The following is a 21,579-nucleotide window of genomic DNA, read 5'->3' as shown; positions in this document are numbered from 1 at the left end:
TCTGGGCATTAAAAAATGCAACCTGACCTAACTGCTCTACATTTCAACCTAGGAACTGGCATTGATCATTCGGTAGCCTTGTGTAATTGTCCAGGGTCGCCAAAAATTAGATGAAGAACTCAGTCCTGTGTAAGAGAAGCAGCTCCCTAAAAGGGTGTGAACCACACTGGAATCTGTGGAGCACTGGCTGGCGAAACACTTGGGCCATAGGAGCCATCACTATAGACCTGGAGGCTGTGAATAGTCAATGAGTAAACTTCCCAACTTCAACAAGAATTAAGACTTTGCCATTTGTGTAACCTCTGGAGGACCTGAGCAAGGAACCAAAACCTCCTAGAGAAAGGTGCATTGTTAACAGATAAGGACAGCCAAGCAGCTTGTAACTTTTTCGATCATACTTCGAGGCTACCACAGGGCTGCTGAAAAACATTTTGTTATCCTTTGCTGCACTTGCAGGTACAGATTCTTGCCTTGCCCTGCTGGAGAAATGTGAGAACTGGAAGAAAGCCTAAGCTTGAATGTCGGACCTTGGTTTGTGATGAAGCAATAAGTTCATCTCAGCGGTGAAGCACTCTCTGTCACTATGAAATCCAATTTTGTTCCACTCAAAGCTGTTGGTGTAATGACTGAAGAGTTCAGGGGGAGCTCGATGAGGAGGAATTCTTCTTGGCTTTAACAAACAGGTTTACTCCCCTAGAAGAAGTTGACACCTACAAAAATAGACCACGCGTCCAAGTCAGGTAAATGTCTGACCAGTGTAAGGGAGTTTACCTGATCCCAGCTTTCTCTTGGTCAGCCTAAATTGATGCCACTGTTAAGGTCAACCACTAATGAATTTTGACAAATAATGGTGCTGTGTCATTTTCTGCTCCTTTTTGCCTGTGAAAATTAAAGCTCAATATCTCATGTTACCTTTGTCCTCTTTTGGCCAATTCTGGGCATTTTATTCTAGATTGGTTTGGTGATTCTGTTCTGTGATGTTATTAAGCTCTATATTGTTTAGTAATGCTTGAACCTATCAAACACTTTTCTGGTGAAACGTTTGCTGCTTGCACCGGGAGTTGAGCATCTATTGTCAGTGAGGTGTTGTAAACTAGCAAGATTGTATGTTATGATAATGAGGGTCAACCCTCCAAAATTAATAACTCATTTTCTGAAACTCCGAATCCCTGAAGCCACTATGAACTGCAATCAGACTTCTTGACACGTACTGGTACAAAGCAGCAGGGGCCTTAGGCATGTGCAAGCTGTGCACTTGCACAGGGCTGCCAAACCCCAGGGGCCGCCACGCCAATATATATCCTTAATATAATAATCCTAGGAGGATGGATACATATTTGCGTGGCGACCCCTGGCAGTGATTTGGCGGCCTCTGGCTCTGTTCCACTTCCAAACATCTTCCTGAGCTCCGGGGGCTCCGCCCCGCCCGGACCCCCTCTTACGGGGCCTCCTACCTACGCTCCCTGCCCAGGGCCACCATGAGCCTAGGGCCACCCCTGAAAGCAGGCAATCATCAACAGCAGTAAAGTAAGCAGACTGTGCTTGGTGGGCAAACAGTGGACTGGGTCTCAATACATTAGCAGAAAATTGGCCAGCCCAGGATGGAGGCTGAGCCAAGTGAATAAAGTTGCTATGTTTCTTTTGTATGAAAATAGTAATTGTATAACTTCAAAATTGTATAAACAAATGGAAAAAGATTCCCAATCCCAATTCATTTGCAAACTCCAGGACAATAAGCGAATATAATTAGGCAGTTTGAAGGCCCACTGGGGTTTAGTCTAATGTTCTAAAATGATCAAGTACATTTATTTTCAAGACAACCCTTAGGTAAAAGTAAAGAAGGGAGTAGTATACACCAAGGCTGTATAAGATAATGAGCTCATTGTCCTCTTCTTTAACCCCTTGTGTGCTAGTGACGAGCTCAGCTGGTCATGAGGGACGGTTGAGCTGCCCTCATGACGAGCGGAGCTCGTCACAGCCGTTGGAACGTTCGCACGCGGGGATAATTTCTCCGCTGTGCTGAACGTTCGAAAACGGGTGTGGCTGTGACGAGCTCAGCTCGTCATGATGGCAGCTCCACTGTGCCTCATGACGAGCCAAGCTCGTCACCAGCACAGCAGCGCCGCGCGCGGCCTCCCTCCCCCCCACACAGCGGGGGGAAAACACCCCGCAGCTAAGGGGTTAAATCCTTTCTTTAGGACCCTGAGAGAAGATTCTAGCTGGGTTGTACCATCCATATCATTATCTCCCCTTTTAGTTTCTGTAACCACTACTGGATCACATGGGTTCACACCCCTTCATTCTGTCACCGTCCAAGAATTATTTCTCTGTGCTGAAGAATAGTGATCCCAGGTGAAGTATACTATGCAGACCCAAAACCCAAATGTGAGCCCCTTTAGAATTTACATCCCTGTTATTTCTCAATTACCCACACAAATAGAAGAGGTGATTTCCAGATTGGTGCTTTTACAGAGTTTGAAATGCAGTACTTCATAACTTTACCTACCCACATAAATGCTGTGTTGTCCCATAATTAAAAGCAATCTACTGCCCCCAAATCTACATAGGAGCTGGATAGTCTATGGTGGGCTCTGGTAAGTGTATTTCTATATATTATGCTTTATTAGATTTTAATTTGCATTAACATAATATTTGTAGACATTGCTTATGTTGTTTCTTTACTGTGTGTATTGCGTTGGTTATTTGACAGTGGCTAAACCACTTCAGTTGAAGATCCCTATAATAGGCTTCCCACACACAAACTCGAGAAGTAATGGTTTCCCCTCTGTTGTGACCACTACAACCTAGATTTGAATGGAGTTAGGATCTGACACTCATCTACGCCTTTACTTCTTCACATCATGACCCCCAATTTACCAGCTTTTTCTTTTATAAGACATAAACACAGACAAGTACATTGTTGAATTGCAAAAGGGAGTAAGCAAGGTGCTGTACCTTTTCATGTGGACACGCCGAACAATTTACGGTGCTCACTGTTCCAATTTGTTCCATTCCAGGTGTGGGCGTTGTGGTCAGAGGTGGAGGCTCCGTGACAATTGTCACTTGGCACTGAATACAAAAAAAGTTACAATCACCGATTTTGCTCTTTATAAAAATCAAAATTTTATTGCATTTGATTATAAAAAGTACAATATTACTATCAATAAGTTACAGAAACACAAGCATCAGTCATGATTGAAAACAATGTGGTCCAATGACACAGCGATTCTGAAATAAATCATAGCAACTACAATAGTAAAAACGAAGGGGCTTTTTCATGAGCCCATGTGTCATTTTTGCTCCGCTGGTGCGTCACTTTTTGTGACGCACCAGCAGGGTAAAAAATGCGCCATGTTGCATCATATTTACAAAGTGATGCATCTAGGTAGATGCGTCACTTTGTAAACCCCCTGCACCACATTATACCTGCGCAGGTATAATGTATGCCGAGTGGGCGTTCTGGTGCAAGGAAGCCTCGCAGAAGTGACGCAGTGAAATCTATGAGATGTCACTGCGTCACTTCTAGGACGCAAATGTGTCAATATCTTACGCCTGCCTCACAGCATACGTAAGACTGATGCAGGCCCTTTGACATGGGGCTTGCCCCATGTGAAAAGACACATTGCTGGAGTTGCGTCACTTTTGTGACACACTCCAGCAATGCGTCACTTTTGCGCCTAATATGCATCAGACATACTGACGTATCTGTAACTCCTTGGGATATGATGCGTCATACAGTAAATATGACCCATCCAGAGGCAGGCCTCTAATTCCGCCCACTGAAATTAGATGAGTTGAATTAGAGGTAAGTTTTGAAGGCCGTTCACCATCAGGAAAACCCTAGTGGTAAGGGGCAGAAAAAACGTCTAAAGGCTTCCCTCACCATGGGAGAGGAATCCCACGGTAAGCAGAGCATTTCTGTTTTATTTTTCAAAATGAAAATCCTGTTTAAGGAAGGAACCCTGCACCAAACTGTAAACATCATTGACAAGAACCACCATGACTGCGGTTCCTGCCAATGGTTTAGAAACGACCATTGGCTTGGTGGTCATTTCTGAAGTAGGTGGGGTGCAACTTGTAGAAAGTGCCCCTTTTTGTCATGGTCCCCCCCACTCTTTGCCACTGATACAGATGTTTTTGAACTAATGTGCACTGGGTCACTGCTAACCAGGGCCCAGTATCAGTGGTCTTTCTCTAAAACAGGGTAAAACTGTTAGTCACACATTGGCATATACTTTGGCACCTCTGTAGGTCCCTAGTAAGCGGCACCCCTGGTACCCAGGGCATGGATACCAAACAGGGTCCCTAAGGGCTACAGCATATATTGTGCCACACTAAAGGACCTCCCACCCATCCAAAACGCATGCAAACTTCCATTGAAGACTGCGTGTCATGGTGCAAACCATAAGTAAAAACACAGCATGGCACACTCACTGTGTGCTATGCCAAAGTCACTGCATGGAATATACGTAAGTCACCCCTACAGCAGGCCTTGTAGCTCTAAGGCAGAGAGCAGTATATTGCATGGAAGGGCATATCTGCATGAGCAGATATGCCCCTGTCCTGTCTAGTCCAATTACTAGACAGTACAAGCGAACAGGAAAGCCCTCTTAAATATATGTACTGGGCACTGGTCATTACCAGTTCTCCAGCTACAGGACGGCTTCTCTGAAACCTATGGCATTATTAGCATGGTTAAATTATTTTGTTTTACCCAACAGAAACATCTCTTCATAAACCATTAATTACCCAGGTTCTGAGGGACACAGGGTTACCCCTTTTTCTTTAAACTACCCCCTGCAGGTGAGAGCCCACAATCTCTAAGGCCAGAAACAATGCCTGCTCCAGAGGAAGGTGTTTACACCTCGACCAGCAGGATGGCTACTGATTTAGCATGTCAAGGTCAATGGCTTTAAAGCCTCTGCCACCTTTGATGTGCAACCCTGGCTTTCCCCAGACCTGGGAGATACCACCCCCTGCTCAAGGCCCATTTAGCACCAATCCTAGTAGGCATGTTGCACGACCAAGCTAGTAACACCCCTAAGGTGGGCTTCCTGATGTGCTCCATGAAATAAGGATTCCACAATTTTGTTTTTTGGGAGATTAGGAATTCTGGGACAGGGTTATGCCCACTTCCCTCAGGAAGTGGTCATATTAGGGGTGTAGTGACTCCACGGGTCAGTAGACCATTGGCTACTATCTTTCACTCCTCTAAAAGGCCCCTACATTCAGTATTTAGGTAGCCCCCTAAAGAAGCAGAAGGACCAAAAGGAGCCAAAGAATGCAGCAACTGTGGAGTAGCTGTGGACTTGGTGCCAAACCCTACCTGCCTGCTCCTGTCTCATCAATTGCAAAGACCCGAATCGTGCTGTAGCTGTGCATCTACTAAAAGCATTGAAGGGCTGCCGGCACTTTGCCAACCAGACAGCATCTCCCCTGAAATGAGGAGCCACTTCCCTGCAGCCAGAAGGCACTGACCTCAACATCTGGTTCACCGATCTGCTGTTCACTGGGTCACCTGGGTCACCAATGCAGAAGCCACCCAGGAGGAAGTATCCGTGCTCCACAACCTCAGATCTCCCCACCAAGTTTGAAGATGCCAGGATCCCCAGGAGCTGGCCTTCTTCAATACCTGAGATGCAGGACCCCATGCAGCAACCTAGGCTTGTTCAGCGTCCATCCCAGAAACCAACAGAGCTAAGACCGACCGACAGACGTGAAACATCAGCTCCAGAGAGGCCAATATTGAGAGTGGCCCAGCAGTTCAGTTTTGTTCCCATCTACAGGTTGATTCAAAAAGTGAGAGCATCCAATGCAAGTGACCCGCCAGATAAAACACCTCTGTACCCGAGCCCCACAGTCCGAGTCCGTGCCTACTGACGGTGCACCCTTGCCCCAAAAACCCTTAATAATTGAGACCCCCACTGGGTTCGGACAGACTTGTCCCAAAGTCCCCACTTGCAGTATTTTTCTGTTACAGATTTTGCCCATAGACTACAGCTGTAGTGTACGAGGCTACTCTTGTGACCAGCACCTCTGCATCTGGAACACACCAGGGTACGTAGACCAAAACTGCTGGTGATTCTAAGGGTCTTGGCACCTACTTAAATTAAGGCCAGAAAAACAACCCTATAACTCGGTTGCAAGTACCCCTATACAGTGTATGTTTGTCTCACGGGATAACATTGCCACGTTTGAGGCTCATGCCTCAAATCTGACAGCTGTGTTTTCTTTGTTTCTGCAAATCGCTAGCTCAATCTCATGGATCTTGGTGTCTAAATTAATATAAAAATCTATGTTATTTTGCTAAATTGGTGTCGGATTTCCTTATTTAGTGTGTGTCTCATTTATTGTCCCTTTGTGTGCAACAACAGCCTAACATTCCCCTCTGATAAGCCTAAGACTGCTTGACCACACTACCAAAAAACAGGGCACTCTGGGATTGTTAAGAAAAAGCTCCTGTACACTAATAAGGTATTCCTGGACTCTCTACATAGTACACCTCATGTTGGTACACTATGTAGAGAGCTGACTTCCTATACAACACAGTCAGGGCAACAGAATATTTTATCTCCCTGATGGAGAAAAAGGCATCACATCTATGACAGACCCTTAGTCAGCTCTGTAGCATAACTTGGCCATCCGCTGATGTATAATTTCAGTTGCCATGATTTTGATGCAATTGTGATATAGTAGACGGACATCCATATGATTATTGACAGAGCACCCTGTCTGCCAAAGTCTAATTAAATCTCTAGGTTTTATGGTAATAGGAAGAATCTTCAGGCGTAGGTGTAGTCTCCTTTCACAGGACAGTCAAGAAGAAAAAGTTTGCGTTTGGTGTCCATGCTCCATCTTTTAAAACATTACCATCATTGACAGAGACATCAACATCATTGACAAAGACATCAAAAATGTGGAGATACTTACCGGTCCATTTGGGATGTCACAACAGGTTTCCAACTCCGCATGGCGGGAGTCACAGTAAATAACGATGCGCTGGAGGTCAAACTACAAAGAAAGCAGAATTAATGTAATTAGTATCATAGGTCTTGCTATAAGGAACATCAAATGTTGATTATTAACACCTACAAAATGTTGCCCATATTAGCCTTAAAATATCTGCTATGGATCACAAATACCATTTCCACTCATTCTCAGATGAACAAATGTAAACATATTTCTTCCTTATACAATATGAACATTCGCAGCTACTTCACTGCATTATTTTCAAGCTCTCTGAGATCAAAAATGAGAGAAACCATTGGTACAGAGATATAACATGGCATGAATTGCCTATGATCTAGAACAGAGAAAGCAATCTGTTTGTTGAAGATGGAATGGGCTACATATATAAGTCCACTACTGAGTCCTAAATCTCAAAAGAACCACACAATTGCATGCATAAGCATATGCCTATAACTTGTAGAGAGTTAGGCGGTTTTACCTGGTTTATGATTGTGACAGACAGGTATGAGGAAACTAGGATTTTTATGGCTTACTTGGCATACGTACATAAGCATGCATGCGACATTAGTATGATGAACCTTGAGGAAAGGCAGTGGAGCAGTAGAAATATTCAAAGGCAAATATACAGACAATGTGACTTTGGTAAAAGTGCAGGGTTCTGAGCAGAACAGGACTGTTATTGTGATATAGAGTTCTTTATAGAGCGGTGTTGTTAGCTTATTACTAAACTGAAAAATAGTAGGAGTGGTCCTGGTGGATGGAGCAACACATTGATAATCTAGAACCAGGGTACTTAGATAGAGAAGACTGGTTTCCTTATTTGTTCCTTTTTAGGTTTTGCCTCGCCAAAAAGATGCGCTCTGCGCATCTTTTTCGCGCAGGCGAAAACCTGATGAGAACTGTAGTGTGCTTTGGGTCGGCCCTCGTCATTCATTGGCTGGCTCCGTAAATGGAGCCTAGCCATTGGATGAGGGGCCTGTCCGTCAATGCCGGACCAGACACGGGGGCGTTCCTGACATTCTTTGGCTTTTGCCGATGTCACGCGACGCCGGGAACGCCCCCGAGTCTGGTCCGGCATTGCCGGCACTTCTGCGTCTCTCCTCCCCCGTTTCCCGCCCCGTGACTGGCCGGCCGGCCAATCCTAGCGCGGCCGGCCGGAAGTGCCCGCCCCCCGCAGCCCGGGGGAAGAAGGAAGACGGCAAGAAGTATGGCGGCGCCCGCGGGGCTCCCGTGGCCTGGAGGGAACCCCGGGAGATGCGGAGGACGTTGCCGGTCTCCCATGTCGAAGAGGGAGACCGGAGAAGTGCCAGAGAGATTGTCGACGTTGCCGGTCTCCCATGCCGAAGAGGGAGACCGGAGAAGTGCCGCCGTCGCAAGGTGCAGGTGAGTCGATTTTTTTTTTTTTTTTTTCCCTCCTCTCTTCCCCTGCCTTCCTGCCCCAACCTCTCTCCCCCTGTCTCCTACCTTCACTCGTCGCTCGTCATGTCCTCCCGCAGACCTGACCCCGGCGGCCGTACTTCGGTTTAAGCAGGCTGACTTTAGAGAGCGTTGATTGTCATTGAGCAAGGAGGGGCAGAGGTAAAAGTGAAACTCTATGCTTGCGAGTTGGAGCTTCTGCTTTAAAGTTTTGCAAAGCATGTGCTGGAGTTAATGGAAGCACCCTTTGCATGTTTAGAATGGACATTCCGTCTGTGAAGATTCCTCGTGCTCTTGCTCTCAACAAATCCTTAAGAATTTCTATTCCGGTAGAACCCGCATCAAAAGAACATTATCAATGACATACTTTGTATTTTATTTTCTTTTGGTCGCCCAATTACTTTCATTCATTTCCACGACAACACTTTACAAGTGTTTTGCGGGTTACACTCATCCTCTGGTCTTATGTCTCTGTGTGTCCGTTCTATGAATGGTGAGTTGTATGGAAAACGTTGTCAGGACCTGATCACATTATGCAGAGGCAGGCCTTGAAAATTTTCCTTGTCATTGGCAACCAGAATGAAGTCAATGTTGAAACGCTTGCCGTCGTCTTTACTTCACTCAGTTGTCAGTAACTGTGTCCCTTTGAACCTATAGAAACGCTGCATCCTTGAGAGCACTATTGTTAAAGACCTTCTCCAGACCGTTTGTAGGTGAGTTCATTTAAAGTGCTTGTAAGGAAGTAAATCAGATGTGGACAAACTTCAAGGAAATAAACTGCCAATAAAAGCTTTGGTGTTTTAATTTAGTAATCCGTATTGTTATTTAGTCCACATTTTCCAGTATGATATTGCCATTATCAAACTTTGTATTTATTACATTTAAGACTACCGATGTATAACTTGCCTCTGACATATGTTGGGTAGGGGAGCAGTTAGTTACAACTCTGCTAAGTGGTCCCAAGTCAAGTATGTTACACTCAGAACTGGTTTATAAACCAACATCATTTAACATGTCTTGACTTCAAAGCCTATATTTCTGTCAACAGGCATTGACAAAGCCCGTAGGTCTTGCTTGTGAAATCTGTTGGACTTTGCCAATGGTTTTTTCTCTCTCCCAGATGGATCCGCGATGGCGAGCGCATCCTTGATGGTTATCTTTGAATTAATTTTCTTATGCTTTAAGAAACTCAAAAATGTCCACCACAGATTGGCTGATCCAAAGCGACCATCTGTGCCATTTTAATATGTCTGCTACTGATGGTGCAGGAGGTAGCACTCAAAGCTCGAGGGTGCTGGTGCAATTGGCCACAGGTAAAGGGGGTTCTAATAAATAAAGGGATTGGGAGGACTGAAAAGGTTTATTAAAGCGAAGGGCTGGGGAACTAGGGGCAGTAGGGAAGCACAATAGTTCCTGATATGCACTTCAGTCTGATGTCGGCAGTGGAAGGATACCTTCCATCCAATCTAAACCCTGTGACTCTGAAATGCTTATTTGCAGGACAAACATATGACTAGTGAGGAAAGCCTTGGGAATCAGAAGCACGAAAGGGAGATGGACGATAAAGCCATCCGATCATGAGTGAGTGGCTAAGCCGACTGTTATATAATTCACAGCAGGTTTTTTACACCAGTCAGCTGAAGGTGTTGATAAGCGAGACCTAAAAAAAAAAATAATAAACCTACAAGTCTCAGAAGACAGACCACTGCTGGCTATAAAGCCTGGCCTCGTTGAGTGCGCTACATAACGTGGCACAACATGATAGCATTAGAGTCATCTCTAAGATACGGGCAGACTTGGAGCAAAGTATGTCTTGTATAATTTTATTGGCATTGCAGCAGGATTGAGGATTAGACCAGTGTTTGGCAATCTGTGGGTGGCGACCCATTGGTCGGTTGTGAGCCGAATTTTGGTGGATCGCATAAGTGCAATCAATAAATAAAGGTTCTTTTAGATTCTGTATCCATCTTCCCACATTTGCTGTACCTCAAAGACAGAAGTCAAGTGTCAGGCTGAGTCTTCTGGCAAATTGGTGCTTATTTTGTTTAACATTGGGGTTGATTAACTAAAAATTAGCATAACTGCTGATATATTGGGGTGAAAATAGAGTCCTGTGTCAAACACCATTTTTGCAAACCTGCAACACCTTCCTAAAGAGGTTTAGTCCTCATTGAATGTATGTGATGAAATCAACCTCATTCGCGAGGCAACAAAAAGGTTGACATTAATACACAGGTCCCGTGATGCAAATTGAAGAAGAAAAAAAAAACAGCCCTTCGTCCCATTCACTCCAGACATCTCCATTCGCACCTCTGCATTATCTTCCTAGAGAACAACCACCAGAGACGAGTTGTTCCCAAATAAAACACAGTGACTGCTACTTGAGGCCCTGAAATTAGAAGTGTGCACAATGCAGTTTCCGGGATCGGACATTAGCACAACTGATTTAAATATGCCTCAAGTTGTAACACGTAGAACAAAGATGGAAATTAAAGCCAGTTCACAAGAGAAGCAACATTCCAGTTTTCACTCCACAGCCATCACACAGCTCCACCGATGCACCCACCGCACAGCTCCACCGATGCACCCACCGCACAGCTCCACCGATGCAGCCACCACACAGCTCCACCGATGCAGCCACCACACAGCTCCACCGATGCAGCCACCACACAGCTCCACCGACACAGCTCCACCGATGCACCCACCACCCAGCTCCACCGATGCACCCACCACACAGCTCCACCGACACAGCTCCACCGAGGCACCCACCACACAGCTCCACCGAGGCACCCACCACACAGCTCCACCGAGGCACCCACCACACAGCTCTACCATGCCCCCACCACACAGCTCTACAATGCCCCCACCACACAGCTCCACAGATGCACCCACCACACAGCTCCACTGATGCACCCACCACACAGCTCCACCGACACAGCACCACCGATGCACCCACCACACAGCTCCACTGAGGCACCCACCACACAGCTCCACCGAGGCACCCACCACACAGCCCTACAGATGCACCCACCACAGAGCTCCACCGATGCACCCACCACACAGCTCCACCGATGCACCCACCACCCAGCTCCACCGATGCAGCCACCACACAGCTCCACCGACACAGCTCCACCGATGCAACCACCACACAGCTTCACCGATGCAACCACCACACAGCTCCACCGATGCAGCCACCACACAGCTCCACCGACACAGCTCCACCGATGCTCCCACCACCCAGCTCCACCGATGCACCCACCACACAGCTCCACCGATGCAGCCACCACACAGCTCCACCGACACAGCTCCACCGATGCACCCACCACCCAGCTCCACCGATGCACCCACCACACAGCTCCACCGACACAGTTCCACCGATGCACCCACCACACAGCTCCACCGATGCACCCACCACACAGCTCCACCGATGCACCCACCACACAGCTCCACCGATGCACCCACCACACAGCTCCACCGACACAGCTCCACCGATGCACCCACCACTCAGCTCCACCGATGCACCCACTGCTTGTGCCTCCGTGTGCCCCTGTTGCCTGCTTGTGCTGTGTGGGTGTGTGTGGAGGGCTCTGTGTAGCTGTGTGTGTGGGAAGCTTTGTGTGGCTGTGTGTGTGGGAAGCTTTGTGTGGCTGTGTGTGTGGGGGGCTGTGTGGGTGTGTGTGGGGGGGCTCTGTATGGGTGTGTGTGTGGGGGGGCTCTGTGTGTGTTTGTTTGTGTCATTTGCGAGAGATAAAGCTAGTGGCATTGTAAATGGCAATGCCATTTATTTATGTTAAAAAAACATAAATAAATATAATGTCAAGAGCAATGCCAATAGCTCTAACTTTAACAAAGGCAAAACCATTGCATTGTAAATGCTTGTTGCTCTTTGTCATCAGTCACAGTGTGACAGTATTCTGACTGCAGGGCTTACAGGTGTGCTGAGGGACACCGTAGACGGTGAGTTAGTGAGCCAGCTGGTCGTAGTGACTTTGTAGATGATGCAGCTGGTTTTGGAGATGATACGGCAAATGGAGCCAATAGGGTTCATCAAGGTGCCAGTGATGTTGTCAAATTGCATCAGGCCCTTGATGCTTGATGAGTGATGAGGCATACTCTGGAGTGCAGGATACCATAATGAGGGGTAAGTCTGGATTCCAGGAGACAGTGGAAAAAGGCATTGCCAACAGCCAGATGCAATACAATGAAGGAATGACTGCAGTTCTGAAGTTGCATTCTGAGAGGGACAATTCCTGTTTTTTTAGCAAGAAAGTTTAGATAATGTTGTTGAGTCAGTATTGGAATAGCTGTTGTTCTTTGCAAACAGTAGGTATTTGCTTTTGGAGGGGTTGAGTGTCAAGTAGATGCTCGACATCTAGTTCAGGAGGAGGTATAGCCGCAGTCTGAGAAGCTGGATGCCTGTATCGGAGCAGACCTTTAAGTAGATCTGTGTATCGTTAGTGTATTGGTGAATTTTGATGCTTTTATTGGTGAGTTAAGTCCTAAGGAGGACCATTTATAAGTTATAGAGGATGGAGGGCAATATGAATAACTTTATGGCTCCTCAAATGATTTGGAGCTACTGCGACATGGAGATACCAGCGTGAATAAACTGCTATATGTTAGATAGCTAAGATGACAGCCAGTGAATGGCATTGCAAGTAAATCCCATTAGAGACTTCACGGTATGGGTGAGGGTTCGACAGATGGCAGTGTTGCAGGCAGCTCAAGTGTCTAGCAATGCCAAGAGGCAAAGATCATTTTATCTGCGGTGAGGAGGACATCTATGATTGATAAGGAGGCTGTCTTAGTGCTGTGGCATCATCTAGAGGTGGATAGGGAGCCATAAAGGAGATAGTTGGTGTTGATGAGTGATGAGCCAGTAGTTGTTCAGCTGTTTTTATGGAGTGGGAGGAATGGGCCTGTTTTGAGATCTTCTGGAAAGATGGCGTATGTGGGTGGGAGACATAATGGTGAGGAGTGATGAGAGAGTTTGTCAAGAGAGGGTTTTGATGATGTTGAGGGTAACGTATCACCTTCATAGGAGGTAGCTTTTAAGGAGGTATGTAGGTTGGCAAGATCAGCAATTGAATTGAGATTGTAGGCTTATAAATTCAGAATGATACACATAGGGATGTGTGTAAGAGGAGAACAGACTTGGTGTGGTTGATGTGCTTTTGGTTGTTTTAGATTTTTTCACTGAAGAACTAGATGGCATCACACTTTTCTGTGGGCTGTGAGATAGGAGGGTCAGACTGGGGTTGTTGTAGTACTAGATTGCTTTTAAGAGCTTTCTGCCTAGGTTGAAAGCTTTTTTGATGGTGTTGGAAAAGTATCTGGCTTTGGCTGCTGTGATGAATTGCCTACATGAGGTGTTGAGGAACTTCAGTAGATGGAGGTCAGTGGTTTTGCTTTTATTCCATATTCTTTCTTGTCTGTGGATCGGATGTGTATGTCTTGTAAGGGAGCGATGAAAGATTCGACTTGTATTGTCCTTTGACACAACATACTTTAGAGATCTTCAGTAGGTTCAAACTCATTTTACTTTCACATTAAAAAACACAAACCATAGCCAACTTGACTCACTGCTGTACTAACCATCCATAACCAAATACAACAACAAAAAAAACATTCAAAACTGACGGGTGGAAATCTCAAACCGATATGAAAAGAATGTCCAGAATAAGAAAGCATCTTAGTACCAGACCAGCAGTGGACGATACCATGCACATGCACATAGCATAACATCACATTTCATCAATTTATCATGCCTTTAATACAGTAGGTACAAACATCTGACCATACACGTGCAATATCTCGTAATTTTGTCTCGACTTACGTCAATAGGTATGCTGTCATAAAGACGTTTGCCAATCACAGTTTTTCCCTGGATGTCAATGTTCTCTCTTTCTTCAATGGGTACAGTTAAAACCAATTTACAGTCGATGTAGAGGGAGACAGACTTGGCTTGGACACTCAGGGCGATCTTGTGCCAGTTGCGGTCAAACAACTCACTGACTTTTGCATTGCGAAAGACAGCTCTCACAGCATCCTTTGTCACTCCTACAGCACTGTATTCCAATGCTTTATTTTCTCCATCCAATCTAATGGACACCTAGGTGGGGAACAAGAAGAAACATTAGCATGTGCTAAAGGATAATGTCTTCTCAATGCACAGTCTTACAGTATTATGCTATCACAATCCTTCACAGAAGGAATGTTAACAGCACGTGGCTGCCTTTCACAAAGGAGTGGGTGATATTCTTTGAAGAATTTAAAAGGAATTTTAGAGCCACAATAAAATATGGTGATGCACATACTCCTTGAAAGACATTATCTAATAGAAGATAGAAAGTTGCACAAACTGATAGATATTGACAACTGGTCACAAATCCACTCTTTCTTTCCAAGAGTGATTAATAGTCATACATACAGGCGATTATGCAGCACTCTGTCTTAAACACTATCCACATGATCACAAGTTAACATCATCACACCTCGGATGATAACTAAATATTTGACTGTGCTGTTTTCATTAGTATATTTTACAATTTAGCCAATGAAATAAAATATGACAAGCTCTTCAAATTGCTAATTTTTTAATTTTATTTATTTTAAAGGTTTATCTAGCGCTGGCTAGACCCGGAGGTATCAGAGCACTTTACATGAGCATCAGATCGTAGTTACAGGTTACATCCTTACAAAGGTTACACAGTTATTAGAGCATGGCAACATAGTTACGTGTAAGGTCAAGATAAACAATACGCTCAAATACAAAAGGGGAAAAGCAAGCAAGGGGAAAGATTCAGGGGAGGGGGAATGAGCTGGGGAAGTAGATAGGTAATGAAGGTGGGAAAGAGGAGGGGAGGGTGAAGGACATCGCAAGGAAAGAGGAGGGGAAGGGCGACGGGGACACAAACCTGGCCTACATTCTGGATTCTTCCCTAAAAAGGGGAGAGTGAGAGCTTTGGCAAGGGGTGCCATACCATACCTCAGCTGTGAGTGGCTCCCTTGGCACAGTGGACTCTCTCAGTGGGTACGCTGAGAATCCAGAGTATAAATATTGGTTCTTTCCCCAACAAGGGGAGAAGGAGCACAAAGGACAGGGGGTGAGGCAGACTAGCAGGTAAGGTGAGAGATTCAGGGGAGAGAGGATAGGAGCTAGGGAGGTAGACAAAGGGAGAAAGAGTACTAAATGGGAACAAGTGTAATTAATGAGTTATTATATAGCACTGGCTAGAGCCGATGGAATCAGAGCGCTTTACATGAGGGACAATAATGTTGCAAATTACATCAGTTAAAAGTTACATAAGTATCAACAAAAGCATTTAAAGAACATAGGGGAACAAGGTGAATGGAGCAGGAAGGGTAAGGGGATAGGGTAAAGGGGTACTAGGAAGGCAGGACGTAGAGACAAGGGGAAAATAGTTACAAAAGATACCAGAAAAAACTTTTTAGGAGCATAGAAGAAAAGGAAAATGGGGTGAGGAATGGAAAGGGGGTGAGGGCAAAAGAGGTAGTGTATAGATACAGCAGAGAGACGAAGGGAAAGTTTGTCCAAGGTCCGGCTGGGTAGGTGACGGCCGAGGGGGAATCCTCGGTCCATCTCCTCTTCAGCTACCAGGTAGGTCCACCGGGCATCAGTCTCAACAGAAAAACATTAAAGGGAAAGAGGGCGAGAAGAAGGGAGCGTAGATGGGGAAGGGGGTGGGGTGAAAGGGTAGGAGGGGGAAACGACAGAGAGACGAAGGAAAGTCTGCCCAAAATTCGGCTGGGTAGGTGACGGCCGAAGGGGAATCCACAACCCATCTCCTCTTCAGCTAACAGGTAGCTCCACCGTACATCGGACAAATAGAAGGGTCTCTGCGGTCAAGGGAAGGTTCAGAGTACATGTCCAGGAGGGAGAGCAGGATCAAGGTCAGGTGAGGGAGATGGTTAAGCTCAGGACGCTGACCAGTTCTATTGTCCCGGAGCATTAGGGCATCTTGGAGAGACCGACTGAGTCTGCCAACTTGAGGTCAGGCAGGGGGATTGAGACCTTGGTGTTAAGTTCAGTCGGTCCCCAAAATTCCCAAAGCATAGGGGGTGTAATGTATGCCGTGAAGCGGCAGGAGGACAGGGCCAGTGTCCGCATGTCTTCAGAGGGGGTGAGTGGCAGGTCTGGCGTGGCGTCTCCATAGTCTTTCTGCAATAATCAGGGAGTCCTTCCGTTGTGCAGCCCCATCGAGCATACAAGCTCCTCGCATAAATAATTACATCAAAGAACAGGCACAGTAGCACATAAGGTGAGAACTCTATTCTGCACCAACCTCCTAAGCCTAAATCTAGTAGACCACAACTTCTAAACATTACTTGCATTAGGAAATAAACATAGTAACATAACCTGCAGTAGGGAATAAATCAAACCTAGAACACAGTAGAAATCATAAGACAGTAGGTAAAACCTAGTAAGCATAAAAGCACATCTATAAGCATAAATCAAGGTGCATAAATCAAACTACAAACATTACATTTCCTAGCGCCTATAAAAAGTACACTAGGGCCTTGCCCCGTACAAACCTAATAGTCCCCTGGGCCAACTGGCCATCTATAAGGGGCTCAAATGCCCTCTGTCCAAAAAGTCATGGCGCGCTGCCAATGCAGCGACGGTCACGGGGGGCGCACTTGGCGCAAACCTAAACGTGGCAGCTGCCCACTACTAGCTGGGCAGCTGGGAATCTTCAATGAGGGGCCTGAACGTTGTAGCTGGCACTAAGTGCTGCGCAGCTGTTCAGGCCATGGTAGGGATGGGCAAAAGAGTGTGTCTCACTCCTGGAGTAAAAAGACATGTCCTGTGAAATAAAGAAGAACCTAAACAGTGCAGCTGCCCACTACTTGCTGGGCAGCTGTGAAAGTGAAAATGCAGCATGGGCTCTCACTGGCCCTCAGGAGAAATGTGTCCCCCTTTGTTGGAGCCACTCGGGGCTCAGTAAATAATTTTTGAAAGGCAGGAGCCATCTGGCTCTGACATTAATGTTGCCAAACGTTGGAGCCACCTGGGCACTGTAGAACAAATTATACCGCACAACCTTAGGTTTCTTGCAGGAGCGGGGGGTGTATCCCAAATTAAAAGACCCTCATGCACGTGATGGGTATGGTGGAGTTGTAGCGGTGTATCTTGATTCTCCGCTTTTTTTATTCACGTGTGTGCATAATCATCAGGTCGATTAGGTTATGCAACCTCCACCAGGAGGTGTTGACCCAAGGTTGAAGCAGTAGTGAGCCAGTGATGAGGGATTGTTAAAAAGGCCCGGATTACCAGAAAATGAGTTTTAATAGGTCTGGGTTCGGGTCTTGTAAACTCTGGTGTTGTGCATCAGAAGATACTTGTTAGGAGTAATTGATGCGCTCAGAGTATAGTTAAAAGGTTATTGTGAAGGGAAAAGGAATTAGGTCGACATGTTTCTGCCTTATACGCCTTGGTAGGACTTACAGGCTTTCATCAGGACCGTTATGCGAAATAACGTGAGGGTAATGGGGTGTGGTCAAAAGTGCTCAAATGGAGTGAAAAAGAAAAAGGTATATTGACCTGTCTCTTGTTTCGAATGAGGTCACAGTGTACCTGTAGGGGAAAAAATATATACACATACGTTTTCAACACACAGGGGAGAGGGTACAGGGGAAAACACCAAGCAGAAAACTGTATCTCAAGTCTATCGATTGACAGACTTTAGCAACAACTAAAAAATGGCAATACTTCATTCATGGCCGCTATCAATGGCAATGTCAGCTCTCTCTTCAACTCTCCATACTCTGACAGAGGGTCAAGGCATGCTCAGAGGTGGATATTACATGCATGTAGTCTCAGCGTTAATGTCAGTGTAATGTATTATATTCTGAAACGAACTGTAGGTTTCCAGAACCGTGTTGTGCTCGCTTAAGTGTCATTGTGAGATCTTCCACACACTTTTACATATAGTTATACATTTATCCGATATATCAAAGGACATGCATAATACCGTGCCTGAACACACGTGTACTTTTCAAGGCGTGCTCTTGGTATCTAACATGCTTAATTCGGAGTGATGGTATAGTTACCTCGTGCATATAAATAACGCGCTCCAATCAGGTAGGAAGGCTATACAGGGGACTAAACAGAGGGGAAAGGTGTTATTAAAGGCGGTTAGCTGCAATACTTGCTGTTGTTGGACTGTTTTGTCTACAGTCGCGCTACCTATTTCGTCCTGTCCTGGCGTCTTCTGCGAGCGCGCTGCCTTCTCTGACCCGGAAACAGAGTCTTCTGTTTCCTGTTCAGTAATGACTCTTAGCGTAGAACCTGATTGGTTGTACTGCGTGTCGCCATGACGACCTGTGGTGACGCTCACGCTGTGCTCTCTGTTGTTCTTATTAGTTTTAACGAAATCGGTATTCAAATACCGAGTCAGCCTGTTTTTTAAAATGACTGGCCGAGTTTTTTAATGTGCTTGCAACAAGGACTTTGTTGTCATTTATAAAACGGGTTTTCAACTCTTTGCACGGTATATGGGTGGAGGAGGAACTTCGATTGTAAGAACAGCAATGTAGGAACAAAATTGTAAGACCAACATTGGGGGAACAAAGATTGTAAATCCAATATTGGGAGGAACAATCGTTGTAAATCCAACATTGGGGGGAAAAACAAAGAGGGAGGGAAAACCAGACCCAGTTTGAATAATGTTCATGTTGGTAAGTGAATCCTATATTCACATGGGTTATCGAATGGTCTCCATGGTCAGTTCTTATTTAGTACAGTTCAGTAACATCAGACACATTTTTCTATTTTCTATTCAGACTGAGCCAGGGGATATTGTCATTCAGCTCACGGTCAGTTCCCAGTCTATGTACCCATCTTTGCTCTTTTTCAAAGAGGATTTTCTCAGCATTCTTGTCTTTGTTGGGTAAAGTTTCTAGGACGACCCAGTTGAGATCTTGAGTTGTATGGCCCTTCTCAAGAAAATGGTTGGCCATTTTTGTGGTGCTCTTCTTGCATTTCACGTTGCTTTTGTGCTCACAAAGTCTCTGCTTAGCTTTTCTACATGTCATGCCTATGTATCTGAGGTTGCATGGGCAAGTGATCATGTATATCACGTGGGTGGTATTGAAGTTGGTGTGATGACGTATGGTCCATTTGAACTCCGGTTGTAATTGGAGTTCCTTGGTGGGTCTTGTCAGACTGCAAACCGAGCATGAACCACATGGATAATGTCCTGTTACTTGGGGATTACCCCATGGGTCAGTTAGTCCTCTTGTGGGCTTTGGTGGAGGTCTGGTATGGACAAGAATGTCTCTCAAATTTCGGCTCCTTTTGTTTGCAAACCTCGGCTTTGGCCATGAAAGGCTCCCTGACGTTAAAATGCGCAAATTCTTATTAATGATTTTCTTGACACTATTTGTCACTGGGCTGTATGTGGTTACACAGGTGACTTCCTCCGAGGGTGATTTCGGTGTGGTCTCAAGAAGCGCCTCCCTATTCTGATTTCTGGCGCGTTTTTTGCATTTATTAATCACTCTCTGTGGATAATCTCGGGCTTCTAGTTTTTTGCATAAGTCATCAGCTTGTGACTTATATTCAGTGATATTGATGCAGTTGCATTTAAGCCTCAGAAATTGGCTGTATGGCAAGTTTTCCTTCAGAGGGCGGGGGTGAAAACTCTTAAAAGAGAGTAGGCTGTTTTTAGCAGTTGTCTTGAAGAACGTCCGGGTCTGGAGAGTTCCTTCCGCCGCATAAATTGTTACATCCAGAAAGTCAATGCTTTCCCGGTTCATGCAGTAAGTGAATTTTAAACAGTCATCTCTTTGGTTAAGCCAGGTGTGGAACTCACTTAGGCTGGTTTCATCCCCTTGCCAGATGACAAAAATGTCGTCTATATACCGTTTCCAGAACAGTATATGGCGACTATAAGGGTTGTTGTTCTCCTTCAGGATGTGTAGGTCCTCAAAGGTACTGACGTATAGACCTGCCACACTTGGGGCAGAGGTGCTGCCCATTGATGTCCCGTGGCACTGTAGGTATAGATTGTCTTTATATTGGAAAAAAAATTCCATAAGTGCCAGCCGGCAACATTCCAGTACAAAATGTCTGGGGGTCTTATAATTCCAGGTTGAATTGAAAAGTATGCTCTCAAGTGTATCCATTGTTTTATTTTGTGGAAGGCTAGTTTATAAGCTCTCGATATCGAATCCGACCAAGAGCATGGTGTCAGGAGAGTATTCGACATCTTGTAACTTGGTCAGTAGATCTCTTGTGTCTCGTAAGTACGTCGGTGTCTTTTGGACCAAAGGCCTAAGATATTGGTCTGCAAACTGCGACAAGGGTTCTAAAAGGGAACCTATACCCGACACGATCGGTCGTCCGGGTGGTGGTACTCGTCCTTTGTGTGTTTTTGGTAACGAGTAGAAGTAGGGAGTGCGAGGTGTGTTGGTCCCTAGATACTCCCCTTCTTTTTTTGAGATCCAATTGTTGGTCTCTCCCTCTTCTATCATCATCGCGATAGTTCTCTGTAATCTCGGTGTTGGGTCTGGAGTCAAAATTTTGTAGAATTTGTTATCCTTGAGGAGATCCATACATTGTTGGTCATAGCCCTCGGCTGTGAGGAGAACCACTCCTCCGCCTTTATCGGCCGGTTTGATGACTATGTTGTGATCCTCTTTAAGGGCGTTTAGAGCTGCCTGTTCCCTTCTAGAGAGATTTTGGAAGGGTTTTGGAGGTTCATCTGCTAGTCCATCTATGGCTTTGAAAATGGCCTGCGCGAAAGTCTGTATTTCGATTGGGATTTGGGAATTCAGAGGACAGAAAGATGACTTGTTACTCAAGGTTGTATCTCCTTCCCTGTTAGGAATTGCGTCTCCTTTAAAAAATGCTTTTAACTTCAGTTTGCGGCAGAACTCTGCAACTTCACATTTGGTTTTAAACAGATCTAGCTTCGGTGTTAGGACATAACCAAGGCCTTTGTTGAGAATGAGTTCTTCATCCTTGGTTAAGACCTTCTCAGTGAGATTCACAATGAGGGATTCGTGGTTGTACTGGTTTTGGCTTTGGTTACACTCCTCGTCTGTACTTGCCTGGATTGATCGGACCAGGTTACTCCTCTTCTCCGGGTTCTTTGGGGAGCTGGGCCGTTCCCTAAAAAAGGTATATTCTGTTGGAAATTCTGACCTGTCTGTATTGGTATCTGGTGA

At 45.5% G+C, this 21,579-nt stretch overlaps 1 protein-coding gene across 1 annotated transcript in view; it reads right to left on the bottom strand.

Annotated features, from left to right (window-relative positions):
- COL22A1 (collagen type XXII alpha 1 chain) overlaps positions 1-21,579 on the bottom strand; it is a 1,057,215-nt gene that overhangs the window by 517,530 nt on the left and 518,106 nt on the right. Inside the window, exons 7-9 of the mRNA XM_078686128.1 lie at positions 14,222-14,497; positions 6,931-7,011; positions 2,956-3,069 (exon numbers count right to left, since the gene is read on the bottom strand). Coding sequence (XP_078542254.1) covers positions 2,956-3,069; positions 6,931-7,011; positions 14,222-14,497 — 471 coding nt within the window. The remainder of the gene's footprint in view (positions 1-2,955; positions 3,070-6,930; positions 7,012-14,221; positions 14,498-21,579) is intronic.

This window comes from Lissotriton helveticus, chromosome 4_1, assembly GCF_964261635.1.
Source record: "Lissotriton helveticus chromosome 4_1, aLisHel1.1, whole genome shotgun sequence".
NCBI lineage: Eukaryota > Metazoa > Chordata > Amphibia > Caudata > Salamandridae > Lissotriton > Lissotriton helveticus.
This window is presented reverse-complemented; position numbering and strand designations above follow the sequence as displayed.